Source organism: Scyliorhinus canicula, chromosome 15 (genome assembly GCF_902713615.1).
Source record: "Scyliorhinus canicula chromosome 15, sScyCan1.1, whole genome shotgun sequence".
Classification (NCBI taxonomy): Eukaryota; Metazoa; Chordata; class Chondrichthyes; order Carcharhiniformes; family Scyliorhinidae; genus Scyliorhinus; species Scyliorhinus canicula.
The window spans coordinates 24,896,186-24,914,210 of NC_052160.1; the positions used below are offsets into that span (position 1 = coordinate 24,896,186).

The 18,025-nt window shown below is 45.0% G+C and overlaps 1 protein-coding gene across 4 annotated transcripts in view; it reads right to left on the reverse strand.

Moving 5' to 3' along the window:
• cyth3a (cytohesin 3a) overlaps window positions 1-18,025 on the reverse strand; it is a 105,292-nt gene that overhangs the window by 30,648 nt on the left and 56,619 nt on the right. Inside the window, exons 1-4 of one of the 4 annotated variants that reach the window (XM_038819952.1) lie at window positions 9,464-9,581; window positions 8,443-8,525; window positions 4,674-4,738; window positions 821-887 (exon numbers count right to left, since the gene is read on the reverse strand). In XM_038819952.1, the coding sequence (XP_038675880.1) occupies window positions 821-887; window positions 4,674-4,738; window positions 8,443-8,457 (147 nt within the window). In that variant the 5' untranslated portion in view covers window positions 8,458-8,525; window positions 9,464-9,581. Of the gene's footprint in view, window positions 1-820; window positions 888-4,673; window positions 4,739-8,442; window positions 8,526-8,676; window positions 9,090-9,163; window positions 9,377-9,463; window positions 9,582-18,025 lie in introns of those variants that run through there. The other 3 variants (XM_038819953.1, XM_038819954.1, XM_038819951.1) reach the window with 3 other exon arrangements.

Sequence of the window (18,025 nt, forward strand, 5' to 3'; positions counted from 1 at the left end):
TTGCAATACCAAATTTGAGCAGACAATATAAATCAATGAATAGAAATAAAATAGTGTACCGCTAATGTTTTTTTAATTCACTCAAGGGATATGGGTTACCTATTTATTGCCCATCCCCAATAGCCATTGAACAGAATAGCTTGAGGGCATTTAAGAGTCCAGCACATAGCTATGGATCTGGAGTCACATGTCGGCCATGTAAAGATGGTAGATTTCCTTCCGTGGGCTAGTCAACCAGATGTAATTTTTAAAATTTCCAATTAAGGGGCAATTTAGTGTGGCCAATCCACCTACCCTGCACATCTTTGGGTTGTGTGTGTGTGTGTGTGTGTGTGTGTGTGTGGGGTGTGGGGGTGTGGGGGTGTGGGGGTGTGGGGGTGTGGGGGTGTGGGGGTGTGGGGGTGTGGGGGTGTGGGGGTGTGGGGGTGTGGGGTGTGGGGGTGTGGGGGTGTGGGGGTGTGGGGGTGTGGGGGTGTGGGGTGTGGGGGTGTGGGGGTGTGGGGGTGTGGGGGTGTGGGGGGGGGGAGGAGAATGTGCAAAATCCAAGCGGACAGTGACCTGGGGCCAGGATCAAACCCAGGTCGTCGGCGCTGTGCAGCAGCAGTGCTAACCACTGCACCACCATGCCGCCTAACCAGATGGGATTTTAACGCCAATCGGTTTCATGCTTATCGTTAGGCCATATTTTTATTAAATTCAAATTTCACCATCTTCCATGGTGGGATTCAACCTGGTGTCCCTATGGGTCTTTAGATGACTAGTCCTGTGACAATACCATTATGCCATTACCTGATAGTTGATAAATTAAAATATCCATTACCTTTTTGGGGTCCATGTTGAATTTCTTTCTCCCCATTGCCATTTGTTTGTTCCTTTGAGTTGTTTTACTGCAAATGTCAAAATAAGGAAAAGTGAGGAAAGCCTCTTGTTATCCCTCTATTTCGGAGCTCACATCTATTTAAAAGTTCACATCATGGATTGACCATCAGTGCAACCAATTATTAACCTCCTCAACTCATTAATGCAGGGACTCAAATCCTACCGTTAAGAAACATGAGAAATAGGAGAAGTAGATCATTCAGCCGTTCCAAGCCCACTGCGCTACCTCATGCTCACCTTTATGTACTATTCTCATATCCCTTTATTCAGTTAGAGATCAATAGATGCTTAGATGCTATCTTGAACATACTCAATTGTTTATGTTTGGGACTGTCCACCGTCATTCTGTCAGTATGGAGGCCACATCACTTGAAGATTGGGAAGGTTCCCTTGTGACAGTTTCCTGTATCGGGGGTGTTCCTGCTCCACTGCCCAAAAGTCACTGGTTTTTCCAGAGAGATGCCCAGTTACTTAACCTCTGCCAATGTTTAAGTCACAGATCACACCTTCTATTGTCATGACTGTAATGCCACTTGACCTTGGCATTATTTAACAACACAATAAGCTTCATTCAAATAACATGACCTTGAAGTTCCAAGAGAGGACAGATTTTGGATACAAAAAGGTTGGATTGGATTTGTTTATTGTCACATGTACCCAGGTACAGTGAAAAGTATTTTTCTGCGAGCAGCTCAACAGATCATTTAGTACATGGGAAGAAAAGGGTATAAAAGAAAATACATAATAGGGCAACACAACGTATACAATGTAACTACATAAGCACTGGCATCAGATGAAGCATACAGGGTGTAGTGTTAATGAGGTCAGTCAATAAGAGGGTCATTTAGGAGTCTGGTGACAGTGGGGAAGAAGCTGTTTTTGAGTTTGTTCGTGCGTGTTCTCAGACTTTTGTATCTCCTGCCCGATGGAAGAAGTTGGAACAGTAAGGTTAGGTTGGAGTTAAGTAAAATAGAGGAGAAATTTGACAGAGGTATGCAAGGTTATGACAGGTTTACACAACACCTCTTCCCCCCCACCCCCCAAAAAAAATTCTGGAGGTGTGAGATCTTTGCTTGCATCTCGATTAACCAGACAGAGTCACCCTCTTGTACCATACCCATGTTATCGTGAGTGACAACCCTACCACACAAGTCAGTCTCTAGAGGGGACATGAGTGACAGCCCCACCACGCAAGTCAGTCTCGAGAGGGGAGCAGAAACCCCAAGCTGTTCATCCCTCCCCTTAATCTAGATGCACAAAGCTATCTGAAGCAACCCTGCAGTTTTAGTCCTTACGGGCGGAGAAGGGTACAGAGGCTCTGGAGAAGGCTCTGACTGCAGGCAGCGGGCTCAAGGGTTCCTAAATTGGGACAATAGGTTCAGAGAGTCAGCGCAGTTTCCTTTAGAGAAACAGAGGCTTAGATTGAATAGGAGCTTTTTTTTAAAAAAAAAAGAAAGAGTGGACTCAGATGAGTAAGGTTATCACTGGAGATGAAAAGAGATATTAGGACTGGTAGTCAAGCGTGTAAAGATTGATAGGCAAATAGTTTTTTTTTTCCATCAGATCATCATCTAGAACAGACTACTACATGCAGGGAGTTGGTTATTTAATAAATGGTAATGTCACATGTTCTTCTGCAAAGAGATATTTCCTTACTCATGTAGAACTCCCTAGCACATGGGAGTGGTGGGGGGAAAGATGCATTTAAAGGGAAGCTCAATAAGTATGTGAAGGAAAAGGGGATAGACGGTCATGTAGATAGTTTTAGATGTAGTTAGCTGGGGTTGAGGGCATATGGCCACTGGAGATCCCTGGAGTGCGACTCGAAAGCCTTTGGAAATTTCTTTCCATCTCCGCAAGTTTTCCCGAACTGGCAACATTCCTTGCTCTGCCAGGAAACTGCACGGTTTGTGGAATGAGTCATTGGTGTGTCTGGCTGCGGTTTTGATGACACTCCCCTCAACCTCCATCCAAAAAAGGACCAGCCAAAAACCAGATACACTAAAATCGCCCGAACTGAAAGAGGGGTTTTCCTAAACTGTGCAGTTTGAGATACTAACAGAAGGAGGGACTCGAATCAGCTGAGGCAGGGGGCTGTGAAGCAACTTCTTTTTGGTAATATAAACTGGAGGGGTCCAAAATTAAAAGCACACTTCACTTAGCACTCAATTTTGATCCTTTGGCAGAACTTCTGAAGCAATGAGCACAGAAGACCATTCTTTCCTTCTAATTCCTGACTTTCCTATCACCTCCTCTCCCACACAGTTTGTTCCTCCTCTGATGGGAACTCATGATGAAGTCTGTTCCATAGTTAATGAAACTCTTGCAACCCAACAATGCTGCCCATTTTTCAGGCACAAACCAAAAGCAGTTTTAATGTCGATGATCTCAATCTGCACAAATACTTTTTCAAGCATCCACTTTGAAAAGGGGTTTTCTGTATGGCGAGAGATATTCATCATGGTCTTGTGGGAAAACCTGGCTAGCACTTCACTGGGAAGAGTAAAGATAATGGGATGTTCTTGCACTGTTCAAGTATAACTAACTAATTCAGCAGAGAATAAGTATTAACCTATTGACCTATATGATATCTTGGTCCGCCAATACCTTGCTTTACAAACTCTCATCAACCTCTATTTTGCTTTTCTCTTTTAATGCACTCCTTGAAGCCTACCTCTTGGCCACCTGCCCCATCTCCTGATGTAGCCCAGTGATACATTTTGTTTTGCAATGCCCCTGTGAATGGTGTTGAGATGTTTTATGTTAAAAACATTATATAAATATAAAATAGTAATTGGCATCCTCCTGTTCAAATACTTCCATGGCTTTTCACCCTCCCCATCTTTATAACCTCTTCCAGCACCAAACTCCTTCAGAACTCAACGCCCCTCCAACTTGGCCCTTTGCACCCCAGATTTTCATCATTCCGCCATTGATAGTCATGCCTTAAATTGTTTCAGCGGTGAAATTTGTTCCCTAAACCTCTCTGCCTCACTCTCCTCCTTTAGGATGATCCTTCAAACCTGCCCACAAATCTCATTATGTAGCTCAGTGCCAAATTTTATCCGATAACCCTCCTCCAAAGTGCTTTGGGATGTATTACTTCATTAAAAAGCTGCTTCATAAATGGAGGTTGTTGATAAGCAAAGAGCCTTGCTGACAATGCCGCTCTGGTGTTCTACAGATGCAAGACTCAGCTGCTGCAGAACCTTAAAAATTCCACTCTCACCGCCTCCCAAACCACCACCACCATACCTGCCCCCTCCCCACAAGTTCAAAGATGGGGGACACAATTAAATTACAGGTCCAGCATGACACATCGGTCAAGTGTTACACCCAGTTCAACTCCATACTCAACACAAGAAAAATAAAAATGCTGTTTGCCCTAATCCACACATGCAGGCCTCCCTCATTTAGAATAACACAGGTTAGCTTCAAAAACGTAACCATTGTTAATGATAACAGTTGGTTATTCCCTCAAAGCAGAGCAAAACACAGATCTCTGTAATGCGACTTAAATCAATACATATTTCAGGACACATTTGGAGGGGTAAACTGGTGTGCATTCGCGTTATAACGATTAACGTAAATCAAGTCTTTTGTTAAACTAGCAATTTTACAGTCTCAAGTAAAACATTAACAAAAGCAACAGCACTTTTCTTCACAGATTCAAAAAGCAGTCATGCTTATAATCTTACTGCACACACAGACATCACCACATGTCAACCTTAATAAAAGATAATTAAAAAACATCTGGGCTGCGGCAATTGTTAGAGTATGAACAGCCAACTTACCTTTCATCAGTGCAAGTCAGAGTCTCAATCTCAGTCATTACTTCAGCTATCTCATCTTTCAGCCTCTGTAAAACAGATATTAAAATGTTAAACCTAGAAGACACTGAATTACAGTTTTTACAAGATAGCATTAAAAAAGAAACCCAACCGCAAGCCCCCACCCCCCAGAGAAGATTATTCCAAATCCTGATGCTTCAAAAAAGATGGAGTAATTGATGAAATACAAGAGTCCCACAAAGCCAGCCTATTCATGTGGCAAGCAGCTGTAGACAGACAATACCACAAAACTAAATCACTCCCCTTTTTTCCCCTCCCCTGGGAATTCAAACCTACTCCCAGGATAAAAATGAAGAGCAAGAATTGCAAAGCAATAGGATAATGCTACGGGAAAATCTGAGGCAGACTCCTGAAGAATTTACTCAGGACAAATGTTCTCTGTTATGTACTCTGCTCAAACATTGATGCAGTCGCAGTGAGGGTGGGCAATGTAGAACTGCACAGTTAGATTTCTATACTTATCACATTGAACACAATTGTTCCCAAAGTAGCATTATTTTGCACAAAGGAGGCAGTGAAAATGACAGCTTACAACTGACAAACCACTTGCCATGGTTATAGTGTATGCCAGAGGACAATGGGGTGCCCAAAACACAATAGCGTGGGATGCAGAAGAGGTCCGATTGTCTTATATTGGTTCCAGTTTTAGAATGAGGATGCGGTGTACTGTATTCAACATAGCTTAAGATAAAATCCAACAACGTAATAAATTTATTTGAAGGCCAGGAAGCAACTGTAATTCCCCCCCCCCCCCCCCCCCCCCCCGGAGGGGTTGATGCAATTAAGAAAAAAAAGACAACTGCAATGACTTCAGGAGGAGACAGACAAGTTAATCAATTGAGCGTCCAGATAGCAGATTAAATGGAAAAAATATGGAGTGCTATTTTTAAAACCAGGGAGAATAAGGAAAGGGTGTATACACCAGTAAAAGGCACAGTGATACATTTTTATCAAATGGCGATTTATAAAGCTGTTTTAAAAAATGCATTCATAAATGGAGATCCAGAGTGATGCCAACATGGACCCACAAGGACTACAGAAATTCAAGGGGTGGCTCCCCAACAGCTTCTCAGGTCAACCAGGCCTCACCAGCAACACCCACGTAGAGAACAATTTTTTTTTTTAAAAAACCCACCTAATTGGGTACAGAATTCTCAGTTATGATTTGTAAGGTTACATTTGCCATTCCATATTTTGCAGAAAGCATAGAAAAATACGGGATTTGCAAAAATGCTAATGCTTTGCACAGCAAACATAAGAATGTTGCCACTGTCACATCAAATAAAATGTAATCTTCTGCAAATTTGCTTCTAAAGGGGTTGCTACAGAGACAGAGCGTGCAAGTACATTTTGAAGTATGCAGTGTTTTGGACGTGGAATTGTTCAGAGCTTGGGTCAATTTCAATGCAGATGCACATAAATTCAGACCGACCAAAGTGAAGATTAGAATATGTGTCACCAAGGCTTCCTGAAATTCCCAGTGGTCTCTCCTTCTTGATGATTTGGCTTTGGCACACGTACAAGCACGCTCTGGACAAGTTCATTAATTTTAAACCATTTTCCTAGCTCTCATCAGAGGTTATGCATTAATGCCAAGGCGATTGAATCAAGTTTAAAATCAATACACCCAAATTCAAGTTGACCTTCATGGGTAAACGGAGTTCATGATAATAGATGCGAAGCCACACAACGTGTATTCAACATAAAAAAATATGGGTACACAATATATTAGGCCTCATTACAGCAACAACTGGTATTTATATATCCCCTTTGCTAGCAAAACATTCCAAGGCACCTAACAGGACCATTACAAGATAATGTGTCTTGGTGTCGAATTTTAAGGAGATATTAGAGTGGATGGCCAAAAGTGTGGCCAGAGGTAGTTTTTAAAGGAGAGCCTTCAAGTAAAAGTAGGGAAGCTTGGGTAAGAATTTCCAGAGCACAGCCACCAATGGTAGAACAATTAAAACTGCCGATGCTTAAAGAGGCCAAAACTAGGAATAGCTCAGGTTTCTCTAAAGTGTTGTCAGACTGCAGGAGATTAGAGAGATGGGGAGTGGGGAGGCCTTGGGAGGGATTTGAAAACAGGGATGAGAATTTTAAAATCAAGATGCTGTCAGACCAGGAGCCAATATAGTTCAGCGCGCACAGGGGTGGCCAACATTCGAACATACAAATTAGGAGTAGGCTACTCGGTCCCTCCAGCCTTCACCGCCATTCAAGAAGATCATGGCGAACCGGATTGTAACCACAATCCCACATGCCTGCCTATCCCAGATAACCTTTCGTCCCCTTGTTAATTGTGAGTGGTTGCACATTCTCCCCATGTCTGCGTGGGTTTAACCTCCACAATCCAAAGATGTGCAGGTTAGGTGGATTGGCCACACTAAATTGCCCCTTAATAGGAGAAAAAAATAATTGGGTACACAAAATTTATATATTTTTTTACATGAGTGGCACAGTGGTTAGCACTGCTACTTCAAAGCACCAGGGACCCGGGTTCAATTCCAACCTTCGGCGACAGTCCATGTGGAGTTTGCACATTCTCACCATGTCTGCATGGGTTTCCTCCCACAGTCCAACGATGTACAGGTTAGGTGGATTGACCATGCTAAATTGCCCCTCAAGTGTCCAAAGGGTTAGCTGGGGTTACTGGGATAGGGTGGGGGAGTGGACCTAGTTAGGGTGCTCTTTTGGAAAGTCGGTGCAGACTTGATGGGCTGAATGGCCTATTGTGCACTGTAGGGATTCGATGATTATATGATTCTATAAAAATCTATCTAGCTTTGCCTTAAAAACATTTAAAGATTATGTTTCCACTATCTTTTGAGGAAAAGAGTTCCAGACTCATGACCCTCAGAAAAAAAACTCTTCATCCTGATCTTAAGCGAATGACCCTTTATTTTTAAATAGTGACCTCTAGTTCTAGATATTCCAGTTTCCTCCCACAGTCCAAAGATGTGCAAGTTAGGTGAGGTTACGGGGATAGGGCGGGGACTTAGTCGAGGTAGGATGCTCTTTCAGAGGGCCGGTGCAGACTCTATGGGCCAAATGGCCTCCTTCTGCACAGAGGAATGCTATAACAGGATTTGGTGCAAGTTAGAGGAACACAAACATTGGATGACATTAAAATTACACGGGGAAGGGCAACACGGTGGCACATTGGTTGGCACTGCTGTCTCACGGCACTGAGGACCCGGCTCTGGGTCACTGTCCATGTGGAGTTTGTACATTCTCCACGTGTTTGCGTGGGTTTCGCCCCCACAACCCAAAGATGTGCAGGCTAAGTAGATTGGCCAGGCTAAATTGCCCCTTAATTGGAAAAAATAATTTGGGTACTCAAAATTTATTTTTTTAAATTAAGTTTACAGAGGGTAAAATGTCGGGGTTGGGGGAAAGAGATCAGCTAGGTGTCTGCTGGAATATTCTTCAAGTCTAGAGGCAACAAAACTCGAAGTGCTTCAACAGGAGCATTCAGACAAGAAAAATATTGACACCAAGCCAAAAAGTGATGACATCAAAACAGTTGAGTAAATGCTTGGTCAAAGGTAGAATTCAAGCAGCATCTTAAAAGGGTATGGCATGAGGTGTTCAGGGAGGGAATTCTACCACTTGGGATCCTCAAAGCAAGTGGAGGATGAACAAGAGGCCAGAGCTGGAGGAGCAGCAGCTGTGAAACCACGTACCAGGTTCAAAAGCCAGGCAGACCCACCTCAATGTCAGCCATCAGTTCCTTTTTCCTTCGCCTAATGTTGTCCAGTTCTTCTCTCTCTTCAAGTGATAGCTCGGGCGGTACTGCAAAAAGGAGTCAATTCAGAAGATTAAGAACTGTATGTAAATTAAAGAACGCGAGTGGCAGGTTACAATCCTAAAAGCAAACACCGATATATTGCAAATAAATATACCGGTGTGAAAAATACACACTGCAATTATCTGTGTTTGATACCTGATCCGAGTGGAAATACCCGACAGCTCCAAGAAGTCAAAAATTTATATGTATGAAATTTTAAAATTATACAGTTCCTGGACAATTTTAAGCTCTTGCTGCAAGTATGAAACAAGATGAAAACCAAGTCTGAAGAAAATGAAATCTCATTATACAGTCATTATCTCTATAAGGCTTATTTCTCGAAGTCTTTTGCTGAATGGCAGAACACCAGCTTCTAAACAAAAGACTGACAACCAGAAGCTACAGCTTTAGATTTTGAAACAAAGAGTATGCTGTAGCACTCAAAATAGAGCCAGATGCCCACAATGCAAACATCTTCCAGCAGTTTTTAAAACCAATTTCTTTCAGTGTGGGTTTTGTCGACTATGAACAGCCATGCTCAAACACCCACGAAATTGTGCACTGAGCAGCACAGAAAACTGCTGCTGCAACTCTCAGTGCAGCTTTGTTCAGTGCTCATCATTAGCACATCTTTGCACTGTACCTGAGCAACAGAGATGCAGTCAATATTCCAGACGCCGCAGCTGCTGAAAAGACCGATCCAATAATCACCATCACACACACACACAGCCACGAGAGGTGGGAGAGAAAGGCCACACGCTGTAATTTTTTGAAAAACCAGACTGGTTCTGCCAATCTTCCCAGACACCTGTTAAGCCTGCAGATCTTGCTAATGCTGCCCTGATTTTACAGCAAAATGATGCTGCAGTGTTTAGCATCAGCCCCAGCACACCGCAGGCTGTACAAATCAATGTTTCTGTAATAAGACACTCCCTTGCATTACCAGAGCAAGTGCTGCTAACATTCACTCTTCCAGGCAATCTTTACTTATCAGTGGTGTCTGCACCAGTGCAAGACCATTTTTTTCAAAAAAGGATTAAAATCAGGCTGCTACATTGGGAAAGCCCACAACTAGGTCACAAGAATAGATGGATGACGGATCAGCAGTGCTCTCGTTAGGTTAGTCCCGTCTCATTTCAAAGTACATGGCGATGTCCCTTTTAATTGGACTAGTCTCAATTTTACAATAAACAGAACCAGGCATTGTATGCAGACAGGACACTAAGTTGGCACGTCAGGGCAACCTCACACAGGAAACTGCATTCTCCCAACCATCAGCTTACAGTTTCTCAGTGTTAGCTATAGACAGATTTTAAAACATTGCGTATGGTCTTTCAGGAATTAAACTTTGCTGCGGATGACTACATTGTGAAGGCAAGCTGCTTCAATAAATGCAGACCGAATATCAAACATTCAAGGCTGGAGTCATGAATGAATTAGACCCTTATCGTCATAGATTCAGTGTTAAGAGCCACTGAAAGTTGACTTAGTGGCAGGTTTACTACAACAATGATGTCCTCAGTGGCTGCCGGTGCAAGTGCTCCTGTTCCTCTACAGCCAATGCAGTTACACTTAAGAACCTTTGGATAAATGGTTCAAGATACACCCACGTTAATTCCATTGATCGAAACATGTCTTATATACCAAATAATCCTCATCAGACAGATAGAGTCTGGAGACAAAAGCAGGCATGTGTTCCAGCACACAGTCAACCGGGACACTGGTCTGATGTTTTAATCAAAAGTCCAAATCAGCCAAGATCTTGTTCACAGGGTTTGATAGACATCCAACAGTTTCAAATGAAGAACTTAGAAGCCCAAAATGCTTTTCTTTTAAGGAGCAGCACAAGCTAAGGGACGAGAGAACAACACACTACATCACACCTCAACATCAATACAAGGTCACAAGCAACAAGCAGCCAGCTGGGTAGCAATCATCAACTTAAAAGCACACCCCAGAGGGACTATCAAGCTAACGGTCCTGCCCACACTGTCAATCAGGACAAATTATCTGGTCCATATTCTATTGGGAGAGAAAACAGAACACAGATCATTCTTGTGAAAAAAAATACAAAATTACTTCCAGCCCAAGTAGATGGAACACAGTTGCAGTAAATCACAGCAACGGTCACATAACATCAATATAAGCAGAAGTGTACTTCGGATATTGCTAATTGCATTGATTTCCTTGGGGATGGAAGGAGGAAGAGGTCACAACTGACCTGCACCATCCAGTTACCAGGAGATACAAAACAGGGTTCACTATTTTATTAAAGCACCACACTCAGAAGCTATGTTTGCAGGACCAGGCTTAGATGGGGCATTCAAGTCTGAAAGCCAAAATAAGTGGAATGTTAAATGCTTGAAGCATTTCTCCCACTGGGATGTAGGCATATTTACTTGAAGCTTACCAGGTATCATCTGCATGGTAGCACAAGTGGCTAACACTGTGGCTTCACAGCACCAGGGTCCCAGGTTAGATTCCCCACTGGGTCACTGTCTGTGCGGAGTCTGCACGTTCTCCCCGTGTCTGCGTGAGTTTCCTCCGGGTGCTCCGGTTACCTCCCAAGGACCAAAGACTTGCAGTTTAGGTGGATTACCATGCTAAATTGCTCCTTGTGTCCAAAAAGGTTAAGAGGGGTTATTGGGTTACGGGGATGGGGTGGAAGTGAGGGCTTAAGTGGGTCGGTGCAGAATCGATGGGCCGAATGGCCTCCTTCTGCAATGTATAGAACATAGAACAGTACAGCACAGAACAGGCCCTTCGGCCCTCGATGTTGTGCCGAGCAATGATCACCCTACTCAAACCCATGTATCCACCCTATACCCATAACCCAACAACTCCCCCCCTTAACCTTACTATTAGGACACTACGGGCAATTTAGCATGGCCAATCCACCTAACCCGCACATCATTGGACTGTGGGAGGAAACCGGAGCACCCGGAGGAAACCCACGCACACCCGGGGAGGACGTGCAGACTTCACACAGACAGTGACCCAGCCGGGAATCGAACCTGGGACCCTGGAGCTGTGAAGCATTTATGCTAACCACCATGCTACCGTGCTGCCGTGTATGTTCTATGGATACACAAATACATGCACAGTGATCTCAATAGCCTGTGTTACATGGTGTGCTCTTCCCCGTCAATTCTCCCCAACAAGTTGCTCATCCCTCCTTCCCCCACCTTCCCAAGCCACAACCCCCTCCCCCACCATCCCAACCCGCTTACCCCTGCCTACCAAACCATTCACCCCATCCCTCCCAGCACTCGTCCCCAACAACACAAGACAAAACAAACGGACATGCAATGCTTACATGGGATGTCAGTACAGCATCAATTGTTCAACTTTGTACAACGCCCAACTGAGGGGCCACCAGACCTACCATCTGTTTATAACTCTGAACTCAACTTGACCCAGTAATCAAGGAAAAAAGGCACTTCAAATTGCTCTGCAACAGTAAACTGAACCCAACCTTCACACCCACTTGTTACACTGACCATTCTAAAGAATTGCAATTTTCCTATAAAATTAATTTTGTTCATTAATACATTGAGTACTTGCAAAATAATGATGAAAAAGCCACAAAGGCAGATGGCGACTTGCATTTCCACAGCGCCTTTCCCAATCGCAGGGTGTCCCAAAGCATTTTACAATCCGTGTACTTACAATCCAGTACTTTAACATAGGATAGATCTAGACTAACATATCCCTGATTCTCTGAGAAAAATAAACCCACAATGCATGCAGTGGTGAGGAAAGTTTTGCCATTATTCATACTTCCAATTATCCTCAATCAGATTCCTGGATATGGCACCAACATTCCCAGATGTCTGCACTTAGTCATAAAAATATAGTGGTAATCATCGTACTGTTAAACCCGAGCTCAGCCAAGCCCCAAGGCAACATATTTATTGTGAAACAAACCTAAATAATGACTCGCTAAATATATATTTAGCATCTTTAACATAATAAAATATCCCAAGGCATTTCACAGGAGTGTTATCAGACAACGGTTTGACATTGAGACACTGAAGAAGATATTAGAACAGGTGAACAAAAATTGGACAAAAGGGAGGTTGAGTGTGTTAAGTAGGAAAGGAGAGTCAGAGTTAGGGAGGGTACTCCAGAGCTTAGGACCCCAGACAGATGAAGGCACAGCAACCAGGAGAAGAAAAAGAAAATCAAGGATATGCAAGGTGCCAGAATTGGGGGAATGTAGAGATCTAAGAGGAGATTAAAGATAGGTAGGGGTGAGGCCATGGAGGAATTTGATCCCAATGATGAGAATAACATTTTTTTTTTCAAAATTTAGAGTACCCAATTCATTTTTTCCCAATTAAGGGGCAATTTTAGCGTGGCCAATCCACCTAGCCTGCACATCTTTGGGTTGTCGGGGTAAGACCCACGCAGTCACGGAGAGAATGTGCAAACTCCACACGGACAGTGACCCAGGTCCGGGATCGAACCTGGCACCTCGGCGCTGTAAGGCAGTAAAGCTAGCCACTACGCCACCATGCTGCCTGAGACTTTTAAATTTGAGGTGCAGCTGGGTCAGGAGTCAATGTGGGCCAGTGAGCGTAAAGGACAAGAAGCAATAGTCAAAATGTTTGTCTGTTCACTGATCTTATGGTGTACATTGCTGAATTAGGCAAGAAAAGTCTCTCCTGTCTGAAGACACCAACCCATCGCTGGATTCCACTGACATAGGCACATTGGACTTTAGAGGAGTTGGTCGTTCGGCCCTTCATTCCTGCTCTGCCTTTCAATAAGATCATGGCTAATCTGGTTGTGGTCTCAATTCCACTTTCCTGTCTGTCCACCATAAGCCTAGACTCCCCTGTCTGTCAAAAATCTGTAATTCTGAATTCAGTGACCCAGCCTCCACTGCCTTCTGGGGTAGGAAATCCCACAGACTAACGACCCAGAGAAAATAATTCTCATCTTATTCATAAAAGAGAGACCCTTATTTTTAAACTGTGTCCCCTAGTTCTAGCTGTCCCCAAGTGAGGAAATAGCCACCCTTTAAAGTCCCCTCGTGATCTTACATGTTTCAATAAGATCACATCTCATTCTCCTAAACTCAAAGTGTATTTGCCCAACCTGTGCAACATTTCCTCATAGGATAAGCCATTAATTCCAAGAGTAAGCCAAATGCACCTTCTCTGAACTGCTTCGAATGCAATTATGTCCTTTTTCAAATAAGGAGACCAAAACTATACACAGTAATCCAAATGTGGCCTAACCAAGCTGTACTAAAATTTCCCTCCTTTTATATTCCATTCCCATTGCAATAAACGATAACATCCATTTGCCTAATCACTTGCTGCAGCTGCATTCTAACTTTTTGCGATTCATGTACCAAGACATCCGGGTCCCTCTGCCTCACCAAGCCCTGCAATCTCCATTTAACTAGTAGACGGTTTTGCTATTCGTCCTGCCAAAGTGGACAAGTTCATATTTTCCCATATTATACACCATCTGTTAAATTCTTGCCCATTCACTTAACCTTTCTCTATCCCCTTTGTCTCTCTTCGCATCCTCCTCATGACAACTTACTTCTTTACCTATCTTGATGTCATCAGCAGATTTTGTTGACAGACAGAAACCACTCCAGTGCCCATCCCTCCAGAGTAAGCAGGTTGTTGGTCATGGCAGCACACCAACCAACCTAGATTCTGATCTCATATGCATACAGCCAATATAGCCCACAGATTGATCAAAAGGGTTCCCTATATCCCAAGTGTCAGAATGGCTGAGTGTAAAGCACCATTACCTCTCAGTCAGGTTGTGAAGAGGCTCTGTATAAATTCAAGTTTTTCTTCTTTCCTGCGAGACCAGCCCCAATTCAATTAGCTTCCATTAAGGCAGACTATGCTACTCACCTAGCACACAAATGACAAGATTAATTAGTAATTTTGCATTACGCCACTGTCAAAACGTTTGTTCAACAGCATTACTGGATTAGGTCTTGGCTTTCCATTATTTTGAACATATTTCAAAAAATAAGGGAAATGCATGAAATTAGAGAATTAGGAAGTGTATTTAATGGAGTGGTCCAGAGAATTACATTGGCCGATTACTGCGCACTGCGCTGTACATTCAGCTCAAACTGTCCTGATGAGCTGCCTCCCAACTCTATTCATCTCTCCTTCGTGTCTTTATCTAGCCTTCCCATAAACGCATACAAACTATTCACCTCAACTATATAAAATAAATGCCACCTCTTCACCACTCTGGATAAAAAGATTTCTCTTGAATTCCTACATTTATTTAATGGCCAGAGGCAGCACGGCGGCACAGTGGTTAGCACTGCTGCCTCACAGCGCTGAGGTCCTGGGTTCGATCCCGGCCTCAGTCACTGCCCATGTGGAGTTTTCACATTCTCCCCAAGTCTGCGTGGGTCACACCCCCACAACCCAGAAAGCTGTGCAGGTAGGTGAATTGGCCGCGCTGAATTGCCCCTTAATTGGGAAAAACAAAAGTGCAGCCATGATCCTAAGCAGGTTCAAGAAGCCAGATGGCCTACTCCTGCACCCTTATCCCATGTACAAATCTTTTCCCAGGCATTTTCATAGATCATTATCTGCTGTGAACAAGTGACCGATTCGGATTGTTTTCCAGTTAGCAATGCATCTCAGAGCCCAACTCATCGAAATCCAAAAGAACAGCCAGTAGCTTGTCTATAACTAAACAAAATATACTTACATAGCACCTTGAAAAAAGCTTGTCACTTCAGAAAATTATTCCAAATTTTCAATGCTCAAGTCAAACTACCTTTATTAAAATGAAAGACCATGCAGCTCATCAAAACATCAAGAAAAGGGTTTTTTCAGAAAGTTAATGATCTGTATTTTCAGTCAATATGATGATGATAGCCTTGCAAGGATGGGGAGGAGATTTATTTCATACAATTTACAGTGCACAAGGAGGCCATTCAGCCTATCGAGTCTGCACCGGCACTTGGAAAGAGCACCCCACTTAAGCCCACACTTCTAACCTATCCCTGTAACCCAGCAACCCCACTCAACCTTTTTGGACACTAAGGGCAATTTAGCATAGCCAATCCACCTAACCTCCACATCTCTGGACTGTGGGAGTAAACCGGAGCACCCGGAGGAAACCCATGCACACACGGGGAGAATGTGCAGACTCCGCACAGACAGTGACTCAAGCCGGGAATCGAACCTGGGACCCTGGAAGTGTGAAGCAACTGTGTTAACCATTGTGCTACCGTGCTGCCCATTTACAACAATGGTACCAGGAATGAGTGAGTTCAGTAATGTGGAGACTGGAGAAGCTGGATCATTTTCCTTAAGAGCACAGATTAGAGATATTCAAAATCATGACGGTTTTCGTAGAGTGAAAAAAGGAGAAACTTGAAGAAACTTGTAAGAGGATAAAAATTTCAGGCAATTGACACAAGAGCCAGGTGGGGATAGAAGGGGTGATTTTTTTTAAAAATGCAACAAGTTATGACCTGGTTGCTTTGCCTGAACGGACAGTGGAAACTGGTTTAACAGTCACCTTCAAAAGGGAACTGGATAAATACTTAAAGCGAAAGAACATGGCTATGGGACAAAAACGCATCAGACATATTTTCCTTTTTCCTGAACCAAGGATATACCTGGTTATTAGAATCTACTCTGGGCTGAAAGCGCGGGCTTTCCTCTGGTTTCCCACGCTGCGGGGCTGGGGGGGCGGAGACTGTGACGGGAGGAGGCGGGTTCTTCCCCGCGCTGGAGCGGTGCCTGGAGGAGGGATAGATTGGGGGATGATCCCACTTTGGGAGGGGTCCGGTTATTGGTGGGAGTTTTCGGATTCAGCAGAAGTTAGCTGACCCACGGAAGTACAATGGAGGACGATTCGCAGCTAGGAGGGTTCCTAGCCTGGGGGGGGGGAAGGGAGGGGGGGAAAGGGGAATACCCGGTTGCTGCTAGTAGGGTCAGGAAGGAGCTGGTGGGGGCTGGGGGGACAGAGATGAGGTGTTGTCGCCGTGGGAACTGGGTCGGGCAGGGGGTGCCGGCCTGGGGCGGGCAGTTGACGGGCTATGGCTATTCGACATGGGAGGGGGGCGGGACGCCCTCTGATCCGGTTGGTCACCTGGAATGAGAGAGGGTTGAATGGGCCAGTGAAGCGGTCGAGGGTACTGGTTCATCTGAGGGGGCTAAAGGCAGATGTGGCAATGCTTCAGGAGACCCACCTGAAGGTGACAGACCAGGTCCGCCTGAGGAAGGGATGGGTGGGGCAGGTTTTCCACTCTGGGTTGGATGTGAAGAACTGGGGAGTGGCGATTCTGGTGGGGAAAAATGTGTTGTTTGAGGCATTGGAGGTGGTGGCGGATAAGGGGGGTAGGTATGTTATGGTTAGGGGCAGGCTACAAGGAGAGAAGGTGGTACTGGCTAGTGTGTATGCCCCAAATTGGGACGATGCGGGCTTTATGACGCGTATGTTGGGACGGGTCCCGGATCTGGAGGCAGGAGGTCTGATCATGGGGGGGGACTTTAATACAGTGTTGGATCCTTCACTGGATCGGTCCAGCTCTAGGACGGGTAGGAGGCCGGCGGCGGCCAAGGTACTGAGAGGGTTTATGGACCAGATGGGTGGGGTGGATCCATGGAGGTTTGTGAGGCCGAGGGCATGCGAGTACTCTTTCTTCTCCCACGTACATAGGGTCTACTCTCGGATAGACATCTTCGTGGTGAGCAGGGGACTGATTCCGAGAGTGGAGGAGGCCGATTATTCGGCCATTGCAATCTCCGACCACGCTCCGCATTGGATAGAGTTGGAGATGGGGGAGGTGCGGGACCAGCGCCCGTTGTGGCGGTTGGATGTGGGGTTGTTGGCGGAGGAGGTGGTGTGTAGGAGGGTCCGGGCAAGTATTGAGGGGTACCTCGAGGTGAATGATACGGGGGAGGTTCAGGTGGGGATGGTCTGGGAAGCCCTGAAGGCAGTGATTCGTGGGGAGCTGATATCCATCCGGGCACACAGGGAGAGGAGTGAGAGGGATAGACTGGTGGGAAAGATGCTGGAGGTGGACAGGAGGTATGCAGAGGCACCAGAGGAGGGGCTGTTGGGGGAGAGGTGCAGCCTGCAGGCTAAATTTGATTTGCTGACCACTAGAAAGGCGGAGGCACAGTGGAGGAAGGCACAAGGGGCAGTGTACGAACATGGTGAAAAGGCGAGTAGGATGCTGGCTCATCAGCTCCCCAAGCGGGATGCGGCTAAGGAAATTGCTGGAGTGAGAGACAAGAGTGGGAATGTGGTGCGGAAGGGGGTAGAGGTGAATGAGGTCTTCAAGGATTTTTACGGGGAACTGTACCGGTCGGAGCCAACGGGGGAGAGGAGTAGAATGGAGAGGTTCCTCGACGGGCTTTCTTTCCCGAAGGTGCAGGAGGAGAAGGTGGAGGGGTTGGGTGCGCCGATTGAGCTGGAGGAGCTAGTTAAGGGGATCGGGCAGATGCAGTCAGGGAAGGCACCGGGGCCGGATGGGTTCCCGGTGGAA